Raw genomic sequence first — 21,332 nt, forward strand, 5'->3', positions numbered from 1 at the left:
ACCTAAGATTGTTTTAACTTTCTATTTTGAAAAATGCCCAACATTTACGGAAGTAGAATATGACCAATTTTGTTCTATCTGTACACTCCTCCTCCCTTATCTGACTTAGAAAGAGTCTTAGCTATTGGGAGCTGAACTGTATTTCAGGGATAATTTTTTTAATCTATCAAAGATTTCCTTACATATCAATAATGGCTCAGGATGGAATGACAGACCTCATATGCCCCCTGACGGGAGCACAGACCATTAGCTATGAAGCATTCTTGCCAAAAACTTAAACCTGAATCTGATCAAACCTATACATCTAACTACCAATTGATAGGGACAGAGAAACACTTAAAAATGATACAATGAGATCAGCAAAATCCAGACTGTAGGAAGCACTACAGGACTCAGGACTCAGTTTCTTCAACAAATGAACATCAAGGCAGAGAGGGAGGAGGTAGAGTGGGTAGAGGAGGTGACAGAAGAGGTGGCAGTGGAATACAGGAGACGCGTGCAGATTTCAAAAGCACAGACATGCCTCAATGGCAATACAGCGACCTTAAAACACACTAAAGAACACTCAGAGTCAGCTAGGGAAATTTCAACACTGGAATCTGGTGATATTAAGGAATTATTGCTAATTTTCAAAGTCCTGACAATGGTACTGTGATTGTGTTTAAAAAATAGCCAGTAATATTAAAGATGCATATGAAATACTTACAGATAACACCTAGGATTTGCTTCAAAATAATGCGGGTAGGAGGAGTATACAGACAGAACAAGACTGGGCATAATCTACTTTTGTAAATGTTGGGCATTTTTCAAAATAGAAAGTTAAAAAAAATCTTAGCAACTAAAATATTCTCATTGGATTCTTTCAAGTAAAAATTGAGTGCCCTTACCTGCGTTCACATGGAGAGGGATATTTTCCACAATCACGTGTGGCAGAGTGATGACCGTGCTGATGGCAGGGATGTTTTCCGTGGCTGAAGTCCTACGGCAGAAGAGGGTATCTTTTAAATTCGCATTTCATGTGAGACGTTAATAAATCAAAAACAAGGAACATGGAGATTCAGCAACTGATTACGAAGGAAATACAAATTATCCATTTTCTAAAAGTTTATTAGTGGAAGTAGTTTTGTGAAGTAAGAGCTTTCATAATCTCATTTTTGTTTAGAGTATTTCCAATGAACAAATCTTATAACCCAAGGCTGTTTGGTCCCAGTGATGATGGAAGGAGTTGCATCAGAATGTAAATCGACTGTGCCCCGAAGAACACCATTTAACACGGTGTTCTGTGTAAAACGTTCTCAGTGTAAGTCGTGGTGGGATGCTTTAGACCAGGACACAAACGCCTTCCACACTGAGGACTGTCCACAGATGCTCTGGCACCAGACCCCTTGGTGTGCACGGCTGTAACTGCAGAACTAAAAATAATTTACTATCAACAGACACAGTGGCATTCCAATATTACTGAGATAAACTGAGTAACATTATGAAACTGTCAAATACTTTCACCCCGTATTACAGCTGGGAGCTGGGAGGGAACTACAGGACAGCTGGCAGCTCTCTGACTGCCAAGGACAACCCGTGGGAAGAGCCTGGACATGGACGTGGCAGAGCCAACGTGGTTACAATAGTGTCAACTATCACGGAGCACACGCTGCAGGCAAACACACCCAACCCCCACTGTTAAGAAACGTGTGTCTACGGTATTACAGTAACACGACAGAGTAATTAAGCAGTGCCTTTGAAATGCTGTTTTAATTCCTATAAACATAGGAATTAAATTAAACATCAATATGCTAAATTCAGGAGTGGGGGACAAGAAAGACAAGTTAGTTTTCCCCCCTAAATAAAATTACACATTCTTCCTCATTTTTATCTTATCCAGATTTAGGATTTATAAAATGATTGAGCCATACCAAGAAACTAACACATGAAACACCATGTATCTGCCTCCCAGTCTAAGATAACAGAGCTGAAACTTCCCTGGTACCCCTTTCTGCTGCATCCCCCACCCGCCACTCCAGAGGTAACTACTAGCCTGATCGTGGCATATATCCATCATTCCTACGTATTTCTTTATTTTTTCCAAATTATACACATAGCCCTAAGAAACAAACGTTTTACATGTTTTCCAAATCTACATATATGCAATTTGCTCCTATTCCGAACATCTGCAGTTGCTTTGTTTCACTTAATATTAATAGGCTGACAGGAGTAACTCTGGTTCCTTCTTTTTCAATGATGTATAATATTCCAATACATGAATATGCCACGATTTGTCTAATTTCCAGTGGGTGAACACTTAGTTTGTGTGTAACTTTTTACTATTATAACCAGTGCTGCTATGAACACTCTCACACATACTCCTTTTCTGTGCGTCTGAGACCTTCCTAGTACTGCAGGGTGTAGCCATCAGCTTTACCTGCTATTGCCAAGTAGACTTCCAGGGCAACTGTTCTAATTTATACTCCCCCTCTTGACAAACTTGCATCGTTAAACTTTTTTAATTTCCAAAGTAGTAAGAGTCCATTTGAATCTCCGATTACTTGTAAGGCTGCCCTTTCCTCCCTATGATTGATTACTGGTCATCTGGCTTTTTCTATTCACTACACCACCTTCCCAAGTGTTTTTCTCAACTTTCGGTGAAGAGACTTCTCTGTTTTTCTTATGATCTGAAGAAGTTCTTGATATGAATTCTAATCCTGCCAGTTTTAGATGCTGCAAATAGCTTTCCCCAGTTTGTATCTGTCTTTCTATTTTCTTCATGGTGTTTTCATGAACTGAGAAACAACTTTAAGAAATCAAATTCATGAATTTAGTGGCTCATACTTTTAGTGTCTTATTTAAAGAAATTCTTTCCTATGCCAAAGTCATAAAATGAGTCTCTTATTTTTCTACTAAAAGTAATAAAATCTTGCTTTTTAGAATTAGAACTTTAATAAACCTGGAACTAACTTCACATACAGTATTCAGGAGATATCCCATTTTTTTCCCAAGCTGATACCCAACTGTTCACCTCCAATTACAAAAGAGCTCATCCTTCCTCCACTGAGGACAAAGCTACCTCTGTAAAATGTAATTCCCCTGTGCGGACCTAGGGAACTAGTTCTAGACTCTCTCTTCTGTTCCACTGGTGTATTTACATCTCCCCAAGCCACTACCATAGTGAGAACAACGTAGCTTTACAATAAGCCTTGGAATCTAGAAGGACAAGTACCCTTGCCGAGTTGTACTTCTGAAGTATCTTGACTATTACTGACTTTTTGCCTTTCCACATAAATTTTAGAACCAAGAATGTCAAGTTCTACAAAAATCAAGACAAGCTGTTGAGATCTTGAGGGAAACTGCACCAAATCTACAGAACAATTTACAGTATTAAATCTTATCCAAATCCTATCAGAGACTGTTTTGTCTCTCTCCACTTATTTAGGTCTTCCTTTAATGTCTTAAATTTAAAAAATTTTCTCCCCAAAGGTAATGCACATCTTCTAGTAGACATATTCCTACATATCTTACCATTCTGCTGTTATGTAAATAATACCTATTTTAAAAGTACTGTGCCTAGAGGTTTCTTACTGATACACAGAAATCCAACTGACTTTTTTATATTGATTTTACATCCAGCAACTCTGCCAAAACTCTTTATAATTCTAATAATTTGTTGATTCCCCTGGGTTTTCTTTGTAAACAATCCTATTGACTGCAAATAAGGGTAATTTCTCCTAATGTTTTCAGTGGTCCTATCATCAGAATTAATTTGGCTAAAATTTCATTAGTACATAGGTCGAAAGTGTAGCAAACACAAATGAGAGTTTAATTATCCTTTTAAATCTTTTTGTGTTTTTGACAAAAGGCCAGTGACAGCACGTGACTCCTAGTCTGCTCTCCAGGCTGACGGAAGCTCTCAACTCTTAAATGACAATGACACACAATAAAAGCACTAGAACAGCACAGATAACAAAGGCTGATGTAGTTTTACCTCTTCCAGGAGATAATATAATGCCCAGTCGCTACTCCACCTTCAACATTGCCAGTAGATGGGCAGCGAAGACAAAAGCATTCGCTGGCACTCTCCCCAGTCTGTAAGACAACTACAAGAAACAGTCTTCATCATCCTTGTTCAGTGATTTCACCTATGAAAACAGAGCTCTACATCCAAGTAATATAACCAGAAAAGAATACCTTATCAATTATACGTTATTCACAGAAACCAAGGCTCAGAGATGTTATATGACTTTTTCCAGGTCACAATGTCCCTTCCCAGTGTTTTTCCTAATCTATTAATATTCCATTATAATAACAAATATGTGAGGCATCCGCAGGTCACTGACAAGTTTCTATAGCAACTAATGAAAGGGAGAAGTCTGAAGTCAGAATAACACCCTTTGGAGATTATTTTCCTTCCTCCAAATTATTTCATGTCTCCGAAAGAAACATTTCACAGTAGGGAAAAAGAAGAGAAAAATTTAGTTACCCCTTAAGGTACTCAAAATGTCATACCAGAAAACTCCGACTTTCTCTGAATAAGCCCGTATTACTGACACCGCTCAAATGGAAACACATCACATACTGCTTCATTATTGCCTAACGTGACTGCTGAGCTCCTGTGCGAGATGCTTGACGCTCTCCTCTAGCCTATTTGTTTGCAAATCTCCTAGTGACAAAATAAATGCTCATCTAAACCAAGCTTCCCCTATCTTTCTGCACCTCACAGCCTACAATGGTATGCCTTTAAATGCAAGTCAGTCGGTATCAGTGCCAAGCTAATGCCAATTTTAGTAAACCTATGAGTGAAATTTTCAAATAATGCCAACAAAATCCCTAAACATTAATTGTTTTTGTGGTTTTCCAGTGAAGAAGGCTGTGATAAATTAACAGTTACGATTATGGGTAGATATCAGACGTGAAAGTGAAAAAAGCTAGATCAATCTTTTTTTTTAGACTAATCTTTAACAAAATGAACTGTCCAACTTAATGGAAGTAATGTTTATGGACTAGGAAATGATGTAGCCCAGTAAGTAAAAAACGTATCAATTCAAATCTCTCAAGAAAGCTTTTTTAAAAAAAAATCTGAGACATTCAAATTAAACTCTCCTAAAGTCCTCCCTAATTCTAAGAAGTTAACCCAAATGATCACAATGTTTATTAACGCTTAACATTAAGGTCAAATGTATGACCTAGGCAAGCTGTTAAAAGTGTCAAACGCTAATTACGCAAATTTCATAGCACATCAGTGCTGGTGGTGTTGGAGGTGGAGGACAGAATAACGCCCCTACACACACCAAAAGATACCCACATCTTCATTCCCAGAACCTGTGTTACCTGACTCAGCAAAAAGGACATCGTAGATGTAACTGAGATAAGGATCCTAAAATAGGGGGAGTATACTAGATTATCCAGTTGGGCCCAATGTAATCACAAGGGTGATCAGGGAAAGAGGGAGGTATGAGAGAGTCTGAGATGTGACCACGGAAGCAGAGAAAGAGAAAGGTCAGAGAAAGAGTCAGGAAAATGCTGCACTGCAGGTTTCAAAGATGAAGGAAAAGCCACAAGCCACAGAACCCAAGTGGCCTCCCCTGCCTGTGAAAGGCACAGGGAAGGACTTCCCTTAAGAACCCAGAAGGACTGCAGCCCTGCCGGCACCTGGATTTCAGGGCTTCTGACCTCCAGGACTTGAAGATAATAAAGCAGTGCTGCTTTAACCTGCTGATTCTGTGATCATCTGTGACAGTAGCAGCAGGGAGCGAGTTCAGGGGAGATTCAAACTAGAGGTCACGCTCTGACTCAGCCAGTACTTGTTAACCAGCTGCTCTTGGGCTGGCCGTACAGAGATGAGGCGGTCACAGCTCCAGCTCTAAAGAGGCACACAGTTTAGTGGGGGGGGGGTACCTATGAATGAATAATTCCAGTACAGCATGCTAAGTGTCCTAATGGAAGGACGAACGGGACATCCTGGAGCAAACAGGGAAGAGCACTTAGCCCTGCTAGGAAGGGTCACAAAGTCAAAGCCTATCTGAGCCCCAAAGAGCAAACAAGAGACCAACAGGCTGAAGAAGATGCAGGAGGGACAAAAGTGATAGTATGTGCAAAACCAGACGGGGGCAGTGCTTGCTGAATGGACACCGCTTGGCTGAAGCCCAGGAAAGGGCCACGGGGGGCTGACTGTGTGGAAGAGGCCAGAAGGGGAGGCTGAGCCTGACTGGGAAAGCTCTGATGGCATAAAAGGCGCGGCCAGCGTAGTCCTTACAGACTTGAGCTCTAGCAGCAATGCGAAAGCACCAGGGGCGAGAGGGCAAAGAGGAATCAGGCAAGAAGCTGCTGCCAGCGGCCAGGCGGGGGCGGTGAGGGCGGCGGCGAGGAGAGACGTGCAGAAGGGAGGACCGGCGCCAGGCCGGACGTGGGTCCCAGGGAGCCAGCCGTGTCCTGCGGTGTCAGCGCGGGCTGCGTGTGCGCGGACTCCCCTGCCTGGGCCGGGGAGTGCGGGCCGCCTAAGGCTGCGTGGCAGGTGAAGACTTGCAGAGGAAGAAGAGGGGACGGGAGTCAAGATCTTGGAAATGAGCAACGTATCGGGGTGAGAAAGGGAGCGAGGAAAGAATGGACAGCAACCAGCTGTCCTGAGCCGTCAGGAGACCAGCACGGGGCTAAGGCGTTCACTGTAAGTGACCTCCTACACGGTACTTCACGTGCACTGTCTTCCTTAACTCTGAGAAGTGACAAGACAAGACAAAATGGACCGTCCAAGTTCACGAAGAGCCAGCGGCAGGCCCAGAGCTGGGTCCCGCGCGGTCTGACCGGGAAGCTAGGCCCGCTGCAGGCGAGCACGGCGAGGGGGCGAGGCCCAGACGCAGCAACCCCTGGCGGCGGCCTCCGCGCCGCAAGAGAAAAGCGACTTTCCAAAGCGAGGAAAACAAAACTTAGGAAGGCCTTCTGAAACAAAATGTGTCTATTATTATTACCGTCAAGAATGTGGAATATATTTTCAGCTTTTAAATAGAGAGGTGTAGGGACATGCTTGATTTCTATCTGTTATTCTTACACAAAGAGTTTGTGCTGAGATCTTGTGGAAAAAAAAAAAAAAACCCTCTCACCCCAGGGGGAAATGGCCCCTCCTTTGTGATGATGAGTGTCCTGATATGCACAGAAGTGAGCATGGAGCCTGCCTGTTCCTTCTGGTATCTTCTAAAGAGTCCAGTCTGCTGCTTCACAGTGAAGCACTCAATACTAGTTCTTTACTTATTGATAGACATTGAAGCGTATTTATAGGCCAGGTGCAAAAATTGTTGGGATTCTGATAACTACTCATTTCAATCTGAATGGTAGATCAACCATGGCTTGTAACACTGAAGTCAACAGAGCAAATAAAACAACTCATTCATATCTGGCTTTTGTTTGTTTTTGTTTTTGAGAGGGAGATAATTAATCTATTCTGGAGGGGAGTACTGGGGATTGAACCCAGGACCTCGTGCACGCGGAGAATGCACTCTTCCACTTGAGCTATACCCTCTCCCTGCATCTGGTTTTAAGAATACACCATGATTGTTTTCTCTCACAATATTTGCCCTTATAATCTGGTTGACCACAATTTTGCTTGCGTTGACATTCAGAGTAAGTTTATTCCCTCTAACAGCTCCAGAAACACAGAAGCCCAAAGCACTCTGAACTGGAAAAGTAATATCTTTTATACATTGTTTTAGTTGGGTGATTTAGTAAACCTACTGTCTACTTTTCTATATTTTCCAAAGTTTCCTTTATAAATATCTTTTCCCATTTCACATTATAAACAATAGTAAACATCAATTTAAAGTTAATTAGAATAAACAATCTATAAAAATCCAAATATGAAAAATTTTATTTTCAAGCATATTTTTCAGGGTAACTTTCTTTTTAAAAGAATCTGATCTTTGGGAGTGGAGGGTGGGAAGGGATAGACTGGGATTTCAAAATTGTAGAATAGATAAATAAGATTATACTGTATAGCACAGGGAAATATACACAAAATCTTACAGTAGCTCACAGAGAAAAAAATGTGACAATGAGTGTGTATATGTCCATGTATGACTGAAAAATTGTGAACACTGGAATTTGACACAACATTGTAAAATGATTATAAATCAATAAAAAATGTTTTTTAAAAAAAAAGGTCAGCAGAGAGCAGAGCATGAAATCCCATGTGTACATGGTATTCCACTTGCTAACTCCTTGGTAACCTCCTCTGTTTTTGCATGAATGTTTTCTGTGATCTAACCTTCACACACACACACACACACCTCTCCCCCTGGCTTCTGTTAGTTAAGCGGGATGATGGACATCCTCACCTTTGTCCAGCTGGGACTCCAGCTGGTCCACGGGTGTCATGGAAGGCGCGAGCCGCAGCTCGCTGGAGACGACAGTGAGGGCCCACGGCGAGGCGCTCAGCACATCTGTCATCAGCAGGAAGGGGATGTCGGCATAAACCCGCTCCAGGTGCTCAAACTGCCGCACAGAAGAGAGAGAAGGTCTGTCAGGAAGTACACTGACCCATTGTCTTCTTTCTGCTAACTTTCAAAACCTAAATGATTTCCAGTATGCTTCAGAGGAGCTTACCTTTGTAGAAACAAATTTAACTGCAACATCAAAAGGAAAGACGGTCTCTATTGTTACAGTTTCATCCTGCAAGGAAATGCAGCGGCACACTCAATGGCTTTTCTGACTCTTCACAATAGGTGAAGTTTTAAAAATACTACATAAAACACAACCAATTACTAATCAATGAACAATCCCAATTTATATATTAAGAAGCTAGAGCTTTCCCTTAGGTGATGTTTATAAAAATCTATGTAGAGAGACCGTATTTCTAATAAATGATTTATGGCTCTGTAACAGTTCACACCGCGTAGTGCTTTCTCATACATTTTTCCTCTCAGGACCTAGCAGCACCGGGCGGGACAGGCACCATCACCACCACTTTGCAGAAGAGGAACCAGAAGTTGAGGATGATTAAGTGATCGGCCTTAAGCCACAAAGCCAGTGGTATGAAGCCTAGAACCTGGGTCTTCTTTTTGTGTAAGTCCTTTACCTCACCTTAACTCAAGATGACTAAAATAATAACAGTAATACCGTGGCATGGTATTATAGACACTGTGTACGTATTATGTGATGCTCACAGTAGCTCAAGGAAACAGATGCCCTAATATTACTACCATTTTAAGATGAAGTGGTCACATGGCTAGTAGGTGACAAAGCAGAAATTGAACTAAACTGACACTGGAGCCTGGACTCTTAGCCAACCTGCTCCATCCTCCCTGCAAGAGTCTGTTCAAAAATCTTGGGCTTATTATAGCTTAAAGAAAAAACAAACAAAAAAACCATGCTGCTGGTGAGAAACCTTAAAAAAAAAAAAAAAGACCTGTTGGTTAAAAACTCCACATATGATAATTCTCAAAATAGCTCTAAAAAAAATACCTTGTGACATTTGCAAATAATTTCTTTTTCTTCAATAGTTGTATTGATCAGGTAAGAAACATACACAAGGAACATTCTTGAACCCACTGTTCCACAACGAACATACAACATTTTTTCCAGCTGTAAAAAAAAAAAAAGAAAAAGCATTGTAATTACTATTACAGATATTCTCTCCTAACATACATTCTAGGATAACGTTACCATCTTGTAGTGTTTACTGTACCATCTAAATTCTTGACCACTTTTTACCGCTGTTCCTGCCACAGCCTAAGAGGGGGATCATTACTAGCCCATCCTTTTTTTTATTATCATTCTCAACTTTCCAAGGATTCTTGGTGCTTGATTTGGAAATAAAAATGGACTGAAAAATATTCCACAAAGTTACAAATTTCGTGTTTTTAGTTATTTCATCAGGCAATTAATTCTCCATATTACAACCACTTGTTCTAAAAATCTCTTGTATAAAAACTGCTTGAGACATTTTACACATTTAAATATGTGAAATGTGTATAAAACGTGCATTAGTTAAATCACTTTTTTTTAGTCTTGGGATATGCTGTTAAAATGCTCTAAAACTGTCTTAGACTCATAACATATTTAAAACTACAACCTAACTGATTTCCTCCCCAATCACAGTGGACCACGTTCACCTGTTCCCCTGGATGTAAGTCTCCAACAGGAATGTCGGTGAGTAGAGCTGGGTAGGACTCGTCACATAGCTCTGTTCCGTGAAGAGTCACATGAGTTTTCTGAGTTAAGTTGGCATCCTGTCCTAAAAGTATTAACGTGGGCATTTTAAAAAATTCAAACATTCCTCTGAACATTGAATACTTCACACAGAGCACTACATTATAACCATATTTTAAACAAACTTCCTATAGCTGATAACACTGATGTTTATTTTATGTTGGATTCACACTGATCAAATTTTAAAAAGGAATGTTTACCGGGTTTTAAACCAGCAGTGAGCTTCACGTCTCTGATGGGGGTCTTTTCGTGGGACTCAACAGTCACAAGCAAACAGTACATTTCGTTCGTCAGGGCAGGAGGGTCATGCCGCAGATGGACAGAAATGTTTGGAACTCTGGAAATGATCCTTTGGGAAAAAGGTTAGCTAAGTAACTCATTCTAAAAAGCAAAGAAAAAAAACCAAAGTACTCGAAGTATTCAAAAGTAAGCCGACCTTCTGCAATCTGCCCCCAGGCCGACTTACATGGTGCTGGCCTGGCCCACGACGCTGTCCCAGTGAACCTCTCCGGCCGCGAGCTTCGGTCTTCTTTTGAAAGAACGGGAGGCCTGCAAGGCTTCCTGGGCGGAAGCAGCGTCCCCTCCTCCTCCCTGCCAACTTAAAACCACACATCGTCCCGCCTCGTTGCCCAGAACCAGATCCACGGATGTAATCTGGAAGGAAGAGGGCTGTCAGAAACGCCACCGCAGACTGGCTCGTCACCAGCCCCTTCCAACAAATTACAAGGCAGAGTTTTGGGTGACAGCGCCCCTCGGACCCACAGTGGGACAGCAGTCAGGACACCGACTAGCTGTGACATTGGCTAGCAGCATGTGCGGTCTCCACTATTTCGTTTTTAAATCCAACTTTCTAGCTCAGACGCGGACTGTATGGTATTGTTATCTTAGCACCTGGCGCAAGGCCCCAAGCAGCAAACGGTCAATGAGTGGTTGCTGAGTGAAATAAATGAATGTTTTGATAACCACGAACATACTCATCACCTAATTCCTGACTCTACACATCTTTTTCCTGAACACACCTACAGTATTAGCAATGAAGTTCTTTACTAATTGCATAAATGTTCTTTCAACTGCATCCATTAACAAATATACTCAAAACAGCATAATTATGATTTATGTGTGGCAGGCTTCCTTAGGTACCTTGTGAAATATAAAACAAGTAATTAGGGATTTGGTCAAAATCATGAAGAATTTTAAAAAATGAATAAGCAAAACTTCTGGATATTGGTTAATAATAAATAAATATAATAAAATCAACAGATTCACAAAAATTGTTATGGGAATACTGGGACTACAGTCTTCAGTTTCTGACTTAGAAATGGTCCCAAATTCACATTAGCCAACCATTCCCATTCAAGCCATGGGAAAGAAGCACTTAATGAGAGCTTACCTGGTCCTGATAGCTACTCCAAGCAATTTACACTGATTCGATTCTCGTGAAACACTAAGGAGTAGGTACTGTCATTATCCCCATTTTATAGATGAATACACTGAGATGCTAAGAGGTCAAGCAACTGCCCAGGGCCACAAGCTAGTAAGCTGGAGAGCTGGAACTGAAATCCACATACTTTGGCCCCAGAGTAAAATATTACTTTCATCTCATATTTCTGAAGGACATTTTAGTTATCTACATTAAATGAATCCTTTAAAATATGTATCTTCATTTTTTCTTAAAAATATGCAATCAGCAACATATAAACAAAATGACATAGCTCTTTAATCTGAATTATGTCATATTATACAAAATATAATTGCTACGATACAGAATACATTTTTCTTCTATATACCTTTTTCCATATACATGTATATTCCTTATACATATAAATTTCCAGCTTGAAACTCCTTAACTGATTATGCAGTCTTTAAAAACTGAGGTTGGTCTCATGTACTAAGAGGAAATGATGTCTAATACAACACTATTAAGTGAAAAAAGCCAACTGCTAAATATTACATATAGTATATTCTTGATGAAGGGAAACCTACAAAAAGCCATAATGAATGGTTTTCCTTGGGAAGTCAAGTGGAAGATCTTAATTTTTTACCTAATAAGCTTTTGTATTATTTAAGTTTTCTTCTGATATATAATTACTTTTATCATTTAAAATATTTGTTAAACAAAATTCGTAACTAACCTCAATCTTCTTTCCCACATCTTCAGTTTTTGCAACAAATTTAAACAAAAACTTCCTTGTTTTACCAGGAACTAAGCACATCTTTCCCTGAGTCAAATTTTCTAAAACTTCACTTGCTTTGGATGCTTCTTCGATTACACAGAACTGGTTGTATTCCTGAAAAAGAGGTTAGCAAGGGTCATGGTTTATGAGCTCAAATGTCACATGTTTTGCTAACTCTAAACACCAAATTATTTGGAGATTATTAAGTTAAAGTGCACTAAACTGAAGCAGTGTGAAGGGTTATTTATTTTAAAGAAAGCATTTTTATGCCAAATGGTGGCCCTCATCCACTCACTCCTGCCACAAGACAAAGACAGTTCACCACACACAAGTCGACTTCTGAAACGTTTGGACACCCTCCTCCTGGAGAGAGAAACAAAGACATATTCTTTGTTGCACTGGACACTTCTATCACCTTTTCTTAAAGAGCTTTTCTTTTTACTTGGCTTCCATGATGCTGTATCTCCTGTTTCTCACCCTCTCTGGCATCTTCAGTTTTTCCCTCAAAGGTCTCTCTTCCTTCTTCTTGTCCCCCAAATTCAGAGGTTCCGCAAGTCTCAGTCCTTGGCTTTTGGTTCTGCTTTTCTCTTCTGTTCATTTCACTGCAAAGTTTCACCACCTCTGCATATTTTGCATCTCTGCGCTAGTATTTCCCACATAAAAACGTCTAATTCTGACCTCTTTCCTTAGCTAAAAGCTCATCTTCACAGTCGTCTATGGAGTAGTAATTCCACTATTACTCCAAATTCAACATGTTCTGAACTGAATGTGTGGCCACCTTCCCAGAAAAGCATACTCCTCACAGATACGGGGACATCTTTCGTGCATGCATCTACAGAATCACCATCCTCATCCACTCAATAAAGATCAAGAACTTTTCAAGAGCCATCTTCTCTCCCAGCAGATGAATTACCTTCATAGAAGATTCTCACATAGTTAAAGTTTGTACTTTCCTTCTAACTTTCATGTCTGCTCCTGGCTTATGAAGCCTATGTACCCACTAACTTTTTTCTTGTGATTTGTATCTTAAATTTCAAATAACATATATTCAGAATATAACTTCAAAAATAAACTGCTTTCCTTTTTAATATTTTTATTAATCTAATTATAACATGGTCTACGTTGTTAAAAGGAAAAAAGAAAGAGAAAGAAATGGAATAAGAGACTATAACAGGAAAAGAAAGGTAACAGGCTCTATACTGACCCTCTAATTTCAGATTTAGACTATTTCAGAGTGAGCAAACATAAAAATCATCTGTCCTCTTGCAGCTTACATTTTAGTAAAAACAAGTAACGTACCAAATAATCACAGGACAAAAGTTTAACCGCGGCTGTGACAAGTACTAGGAAGGGTTATGTGAGCCTGGCTGGGCCCATCGGTCATGTAAGTCAGGGGAGGTGTCCCCGAGGAAGTGAGCTCTTAAGGGTATAAAACAGGAGGAGGAATTAAGTAAATGAAAGAGGAGGCAAGACCAATCCAAGCAGAGGAAACAGAACGTACAAAACCACTGAGCTATACCCTGCCCCCATCATTTTTGAATAGACTTTATCAAAGTCCATTTGTTAACACAAAACCATTAAGATCTAAATTTCACTGAGCTCATTTTACCTAACATAACTCAAGTGACAGTAAGATACACACATGGTAAAAACACATTGAAAAGTACCACTACCTGATTATTAAAGCTGACACAGAGCTTAGAAAACCGAATGGGATGTGGACAATCAGCCTTTAGATAAATATCAAACTGCACGGGAACATCCACATGAAAACTGGGGGCGTGGAACTTGGCTTTGCATTGCACTAGAAATGAAACAGAAAGGGCTGTCAGACACTCCCCGACCCCCCAGAGCCACACACAGTGTTCTCTGATCCACATGTGCTCTTCAGAAAGGAGTCAGCTACACTCCATATTCTTACTGGCTTCCGCACTTGAAACATTTCAACAGACATAAATGTGGCTCACTTTTCAAAAAACAAATTTAAATAAACTCTAGCTCCAAAACCTCTTTAATTTTAAAAACATGGTTGCACCTGAAACGTAACTGACATAGGATTTTAAAGAGAACCATTTTGTTATTTTTAACTTAGTTCAAGATACCTGCCCAGACATTAAAGCATAAACCTTTTAAATAACTGCCTTTTCAAATGAGTTTCAAATAGCATCTTAACTACAAATGAACAAAGTAAATTTTAAGAACTAAACTAAGAACTTAAAATTTTAATCAACTTTGTAAGTCAATAGGGAGAAAGTTTAAAAAAAAATCAGTTCACCTATAAAATGACTGTACTCTGAAAAATTCCTTGACTTACATTTACTACTCCTCATCTATTCATTTTGTAGAAATAAGAACAATTTCTCTGAAATAATACTGTAGAAGCTGGTTACCCACCAAATGGCACGAAGTCCTGGACTCCTATCGTGAAAACATTGCTGCCAGCCAGGGAAATTCGGTCTGCCCACAGCTTCTGGGCAGTTTTCACAGCTAAGATATCACAGTCAGGTTCAGGGTCAGGACTTTCATTCTGCACCAACATAGGATTCAACATCTGTTCAGTTAGTTATAAAAATATATATATACACACAGATTTTATACAAAGAATCCCAACCTACCATTAAAACATTTATGAGGTTCTTTTCTATCCGAGATTTCTGGTCATCTTTCAGAGTTGAAGCTAATGTGAAGGAAGAAGGGAAAAACTGAGAACGTAAGTCAGGCAAGACTGCTACCCCCACTTCAGTTGTAAAAATACTGAGGAATAAAGATGTCTTCCAGGGTGGCTGAGCAGAATTCCGGAAAACTGCCAGCACAGCTTTCTAAAAGTTACCCCCAGCACTGCATATATGTGCACTTGAACTCTATGTGAAAAACTGTTCTAAGCCACTTTCAAGAGGGCAGAAGAAATCCTTTCTTCTCAACTACAGTTAGACCCTCATATAAGTTTCATGAAAGTATAAACCCCTTCACTCCGCAAAGCGGCCCACACATAACAAAAGTACTACCAGATATTTGAGACTGAATCAGTCTCCCAATTTTAAGAAGCTTAAAGATGTTAAATTATGTAAAGATGATTCAGAATTTTACTGAAAGAATCTCAAGTTACCTCTTCCAAGGAGTTCTAGGGAATAAGTAATGTAATCTTTCAGTTGGGCCATGAGGTAGGAACACTTCAGAGCGGTGGTCAGTATGGATGTGAGGAGGGTCCACCAGCCTTCGCTCCGGTAATCACACATCACATAGTCCAGCAACCTAACAGGAGACAAGCCACAGACACGCTGAGTCCTCGTCACGGCTAAGGGTTTGAAGAGTTCTTGGAGAGACCAAAATAAAGTGCTTGACTCATTTTACACAAACTTCAGAACATGGTACTGATATAGTTTAACAGGTATTTTCACATTAGGTAACTGTGAGGTTTCCTCAGACTTTGAAAATGATTGAACCAGCAGACAGTACTTGAAAAAAAAAAATCACGTAAATGGAGTTTAACAGGAGTAGAAATAAATACAGAAATAATAAACCTTTCAATACAAATTTCCATTCTAATTTTGCTGGAAAGGAATCAGAAAACTTGTGAAAATAAGTAGTGAACAGGACTCACTTCAAAGCTTTGGTGTAATCCTTCGCATAGTAATATTCCTCTCCCATCTGAACCACTGTAAAGGAGAAAAGATTTTACGTACGGAGTTTAAAATGACTCACAGCTACACGAAATTGTGGCACGTTACAGATACGTACTCAGGTGACTTTTCATTCTTGGACATTTGTATTTCTTAAATTGTGCAACAGCATTGCTCAGAAGAGTTATTATTATTTCCTGTTTGAAAAGATAAAGGGTGAAACATTTCAATAAAAGTAGTCTCATGTCTTCCTTGAATCCTGTAAAAAAGCTGATATTGGAAAAAAGCTTACAGAGTGGACAACGCTTCTCTCCTTCAGCTGAACAGCAAGAATCCCCGCCTTCTCTTTCTCAGGATCAGAAAGATCAAAGCCTGCGTAACAGAGGACACAGCCCATTTCAGACAGCTCACTGAACATAAATCCTTCACGTGGACATCGGATGTGTACACTCCTTGAATCCTTTAATATAATGTACTGAAGATTCTTCAACATTCTAGAATTTCAACGATCCTAAGAGACAGATTGGTCAGCATGGAGACGGCTCTGTGATCTGGGTTCTAAGGGGAATGTCACTGAGCTCAGTGCCCGGGTGGAATCAACCACCTCAAGAATAATGTCAGTACTACTCTCCGGACAGAATACGTTTCCTGTAGCTTCAAGTAAGTAATTTCTTAACACGTGAGGTTCAATGGCCAGAGACACTGCTCAAATTAAGTACGTACAAAACACAAAGAAGATGCAGAGAAATTATTTTTAAGGTCATACAAGTAATGATGTTTTAAAATATCGAACATAAAAAATCATTAAAGTTAACTGGAATTCAAATATGTAAACAGACAGCAGTGGCTTACTTACATTACATCTGTTTAAGACAACAGATGTCCAAGTGTTCTGATCAGACCCACATCTTTAATTATGTTATTCTAAGATGTAGTGATACAAAGAAAACATTCTAGAAAGTGAAGAACTGACACTTAAACTCTTTTAAAAATGTTTTAAAAGCACGTATTTTTACTTCAACATGATTTGTTATGCCTAATGCAGCCAATGGAAGAAGCATGATAGCAATCTTTTGCCTTCTGAAGTTGAGAGAAAGAGGAGGAAAAAATTATTTACTTAGGATTCCTTGTCGCCATGATCGCTGTCCATAGAAGTCAAGAACGCCTGTCTGTGTTTCTAAGGGGTCCGGACTGGGATACGTTACAGAAGGCTGCAAGTGAAAACACAACCCTGAGTTAGCGTTTACACAACTCCGCCCAAGCCAGCTCTCCCTCCCTCTTTGTTAGAATGAAAAAGCCTTGATACATACAAATACCAAACCCACGGTCGAGTAGCAAGGTTGCGACTATCTTAACGTAAATTAAATTTCCACAAAACCAAACTAAAAATCTTTCATCTAATACTAGGTAGTCTCATAAAAATTAAACTAAATAAATCAACCTGATTCAGACAAATGATTTCACACTACTTAACCTCTTTACATTTTCTTTTAAACTATAAACCAGTAAAAATATGCTACAAGTTACGCTTGATGGTTATTCCATATGCATAAGTGCTTTACAAGCAAATGAAAATAGTATTATAAGGGGTTTTAAAAAGAAGATACTATTTTCCTTCTTTATCACTTGTGTATTACATTTTGGTATTGATGGGGGAGGGGTATTTTTGGCACCAGAATTTACAAATTTACACTGCTTTACTTTTCTTTTTTATAACTTTTTCCCTCTGAAACCAAAATGTAATACAAGTAATTGCTGAAAAATGCAGAAAACTTCCAAAAGTAAAAGAATAAACATTTAAATTACCTATAGACCACTGTTAACAATGCATACTTCATGTTTTGTATGCAAACATTTATTATCTACTGAAATAATTTTTCAACCTGCTTTCATTTAAATACATTCTGTACATCTCACCATATCATGAAGTATTCCTCCAAAACATTTTTCATGGTTGCCTGTTGTTCCACATTTTAACAGATTCCCTGTAAGTTGTTCATGTTGTTTTTATTTTACATTGCAATCAATAAATCTGTCAGAACAACTTTATACATAAATCTTAACACTGTCTCTCAGGATTTCTTGTCTGCTTTAGGCTTCCTGAATGTGAAATTCTGGGTCCAAAGATGGGCGTGCTTTGAGGCTTCTCAAATTTTATTTGACAGAAATATTATTTTACATTCCAGACAACATTTGTTAATGCACGTTACCTCGTATCCTTTTCAAGACCTACTTTTAACCACCTTTTAAAATACTTTGCTCAAATTACAATATGCCCAACTTTTAAAATATAAAACATGCAATGAAGTTATACATCACATACAAATAAAATGGTAGAAAATAGTCTAGTTATAGTATGGTTTGAGCGAAATTAAAATATAATACATGCAATGAAGTTATACACCATATACAAATAGCATGGTAGAAAACAGTCTAGGGGGGAAAAAATCCAAACACTTAAAGTACTAATATGCAAACTGCTTTTTCGAACAGTTTAAGCAGTACTGTTGTTAATATTCACCTATCTTCAGAGAAGAAATCTGAGGTTTTAAGTGAAAAGAAACTGATACAAGTCTGAATGCAAATGTCTCTGTCTATACACACACACACACACACACACCACGTTCTTAATTTAAAGGTATTTTTGGGGAAACCGGTATCTAAATATAATTATTCAAGAGAAAGGCAAAATGAAACATCAAGTTTAAGAAACGACGCGAGTAACATGATGCTTCAGATCGGTTCTTCAGAGTTTCCCAGAGGAAAACCCCAGGAAGAGAAGAAGTCAAAGTCAGCCTCTCCTGTGGGTCAAAATAAAGCAGTGAGCACAGACAACGAATGGGTTTACAGCGTGGCATGGAATAAACGGTGGCTTTCATTTTACAGCAGTTTTCTCTCATCTAAATCACTAACTTATTGCCAATCATAAACCAGTTCGTCAGAGAAAAACTTCCTAATTCACAGGTGGAAGTTAGAGTACTCAGGCTGAAACTGAAAACAACCCTAATACCTGAAAAGATGAAAGATAAAAACACATTATGTGCAAAGGCTTGGAATAAAAATTACCAACACCAATCAGTCTTACCTTCCTTCCAGAGAAGATTAATAAGGTCCCTAAACGCCAGATAACACAGGGGTCGGCGACTCACCTCGTGGTGACAGAGGGCTTTTGCGAGCTGCTTCCGCTCCTGGGCGTAGTACGCTGCTTGCTGGTAATAGAAACCAGGATTCTGTGTTTGAATAGCTGTCAACCCCAACTTAATAGCTTCATCAAATAAATCTCCAAAGGCCTGGAATCTTAAAAAAAAAAAATCAAGAAATTTTAAAAAATAATAAAAAAGAAAAAGGAAAGAAAAACCAGCTCACTTCTAATAGTGATTCATCCTGGAACCAAAAACCTCAGCAGATGGCGTCAAAATAACACTACTGATGAACTGTGAACTGTGGGGGTCTCTTTGTCTAGACTAATACACACTCACTGTAGGTTACAGAAAAATTCTCCATTTAAGAAGTCAACTCTTCTGTGCTAGTAAGTCTTCATAAATATACCATCAAACCAGAGGTCAACATGGGTCCCACCACTCAAATACAGCCTTGTTTCTGGAAAAATTTTCATTTTAGCAATTTTTAATCATCAGTCTCAGCAATCAGCAGGGATGTTGTCTTATTCACTGCTAGACCCTTAGTATCTGGACATACGGTGGAAACTTAATAAATACGTGTTGAATGAAAGATATGGTACCATGAATTAGCTGATTTCCATCAAGGAACTATATGAATCAGTATCTACCATTACTTATGCTAGATTATTAAAAACCTACTTACTGACAAAAATCTGGCTTCAATTTAGAACCAAAGTTTATGCTGAGTCCATCCCTCCGAGTCCCATTTGTTTAAAAAACATTCTGCAAGTACAATTTAAAACATACTGCTTAGACATCCATGCCGCGTGCTCAAAAGACAGCTCCGCGCTTCCGATCTTCTTCTTACACAGGTCGATGTGCTTTCGGAACTGAGCGATCGCGTCCAACGGGGTGTTGTGCTGGAAACACAGCCTACAGATCTGCAAAATGTCACATTGACCCCAAAGTAAAGGAGGAAATCAAAATCAAAAGGCATATGCATTTCAAATATGTAAAATTTGAGACTAACTTTGGGATTCCCTTCTCTGAAGTTCAGCAGAACTGCAGTGCAATAATACGACCGGGTTCCTCTGTTAGAAAGGTCCTGCTGAAAGCAGAGGCTACGTCCCCTAGGGAAATTTTATTTCATTTATCTGTTTGTAATTAATCTACTCTATACCTTCAAAATATTTTCAAAAGTGTAGAATAGAATAGAGAAATATTAAACCCAATGAAGAACATAAAGATGGGCAAAAATAAAACATCTCCAACAGGAAGCTGAGAAAGGACAGGTTAACTTTCAGTTTTAGAACTGTTGGCACAACTAGAGCACAGGAGACTCCATACCAAACAAGGATTACAGAAATTCTTGAACAACTTTTCTCTGGGATGCTATTTCAAAGTAAGAATCTATACGGGGGGTAAAATGAAAATAAGAAACAAAGCCTAAGGGTATTTCCCTATGCTTATTACCAGTTTTAATATTTTTGTATGTGTAAAGGAATACATGAAAAGTTAAGTCTCTCATCCATCCAGTTTCCAATCTTTTCCTGTCACAAGACGTGATAAGCATCCTCGGACACGTGCTGTGCACATCTTAGCACGTAGGTGGGATACACTTCCCAAAGTGGCATTGTTGGGTCAAAGGGAACGTCCACTTTCAATCTGTACAGTCATTGCAAAAACAGTCTTGGCAGAAGCTGTAGCAATTTACGCTTACACACGCAATGAATAAAGTATCCATCTGCGCTCACATCACCAACCCAGCGCCAGCCTCCTTAAAAGATGAGTGTAGAAAGATTAAAAGCAAAACAGACAGCCTCTCTTGCCTTCTGGGGCATCCATTTCTACCATATACAATCTTAAAATGCTCACATAGCCTATAGAAGTTTCCTCTAAGGTGAGGAGGTACATCTTGTCTGCGGCTGTGCCATTAAACCAAGGAGGGCTTAACACAGTTCTAACTGGTTGCATCTTTTAAAATTCAATACTATACGCAGCTTTTTTCTCACTCCCTCCTGCTCCCACTTAAAAACAAAAAAATACCCTCCTCAAGGAGTTTCACAAAAGTACAACTGCTCAGAATGAGAACTCTGGGACCCCTCGCCCGAAACCAAGCACACGAGTAGGCTGCTAAGAACCAGGGTGCTCCTTGAGATAAAGGACATAAAAGAGCAGAGCACAATTAATCAAATACTCACTTCTCAACACAGATGACTAATTTGAATTTTTAA

General features: G+C 39.3%; 1 protein-coding gene across 2 annotated transcripts in view; it reads right to left on the bottom strand.

Annotated features, from left to right (window-relative positions):
- The window catches only part of TRAPPC11 (trafficking protein particle complex subunit 11), a 37,434-nt gene that overhangs the window by 5,400 nt on the left and 10,702 nt on the right, over window positions 1-21,332 (bottom strand). For both annotated transcript variants that reach the window (XM_015248975.3, XM_006197974.4), the window contains exons 9-27: window positions 19,906-20,039; window positions 19,126-19,273; window positions 17,094-17,187; window positions 16,269-16,348; window positions 16,095-16,173; window positions 15,958-16,012; window positions 15,463-15,608; window positions 14,972-15,033; window positions 14,751-14,883; window positions 14,030-14,160; window positions 12,315-12,470; window positions 10,649-10,836; window positions 10,383-10,531; window positions 10,086-10,207; window positions 9,436-9,555; window positions 8,578-8,643; window positions 8,310-8,466; window positions 3,974-4,085; window positions 888-979 (exon numbers count right to left, since the gene is read on the bottom strand). In XM_015248975.3, coding sequence (XP_015104461.1) covers window positions 888-979; window positions 3,974-4,085; window positions 8,310-8,466; window positions 8,578-8,643; window positions 9,436-9,555; window positions 10,086-10,207; window positions 10,383-10,531; window positions 10,649-10,836; window positions 12,315-12,470; window positions 14,030-14,160; window positions 14,751-14,883; window positions 14,972-15,033; window positions 15,463-15,608; window positions 15,958-16,012; window positions 16,095-16,173; window positions 16,269-16,348; window positions 17,094-17,187; window positions 19,126-19,273; window positions 19,906-20,039 — 2,224 coding nt within the window. The remainder of the gene's footprint in view (window positions 1-887; window positions 980-3,973; window positions 4,086-8,309; window positions 8,467-8,577; window positions 8,644-9,435; window positions 9,556-10,085; window positions 10,208-10,382; window positions 10,532-10,648; window positions 10,837-12,314; window positions 12,471-14,029; window positions 14,161-14,750; window positions 14,884-14,971; window positions 15,034-15,462; window positions 15,609-15,957; window positions 16,013-16,094; window positions 16,174-16,268; window positions 16,349-17,093; window positions 17,188-19,125; window positions 19,274-19,905; window positions 20,040-21,332) is intronic.

The sequence above is a fragment of the Vicugna pacos genome, chromosome 26 (genome assembly GCF_048564905.1).
Source record: "Vicugna pacos chromosome 26, VicPac4, whole genome shotgun sequence".
NCBI classification, from domain to species: domain Eukaryota; kingdom Metazoa; phylum Chordata; class Mammalia; order Artiodactyla; family Camelidae; genus Vicugna; species Vicugna pacos.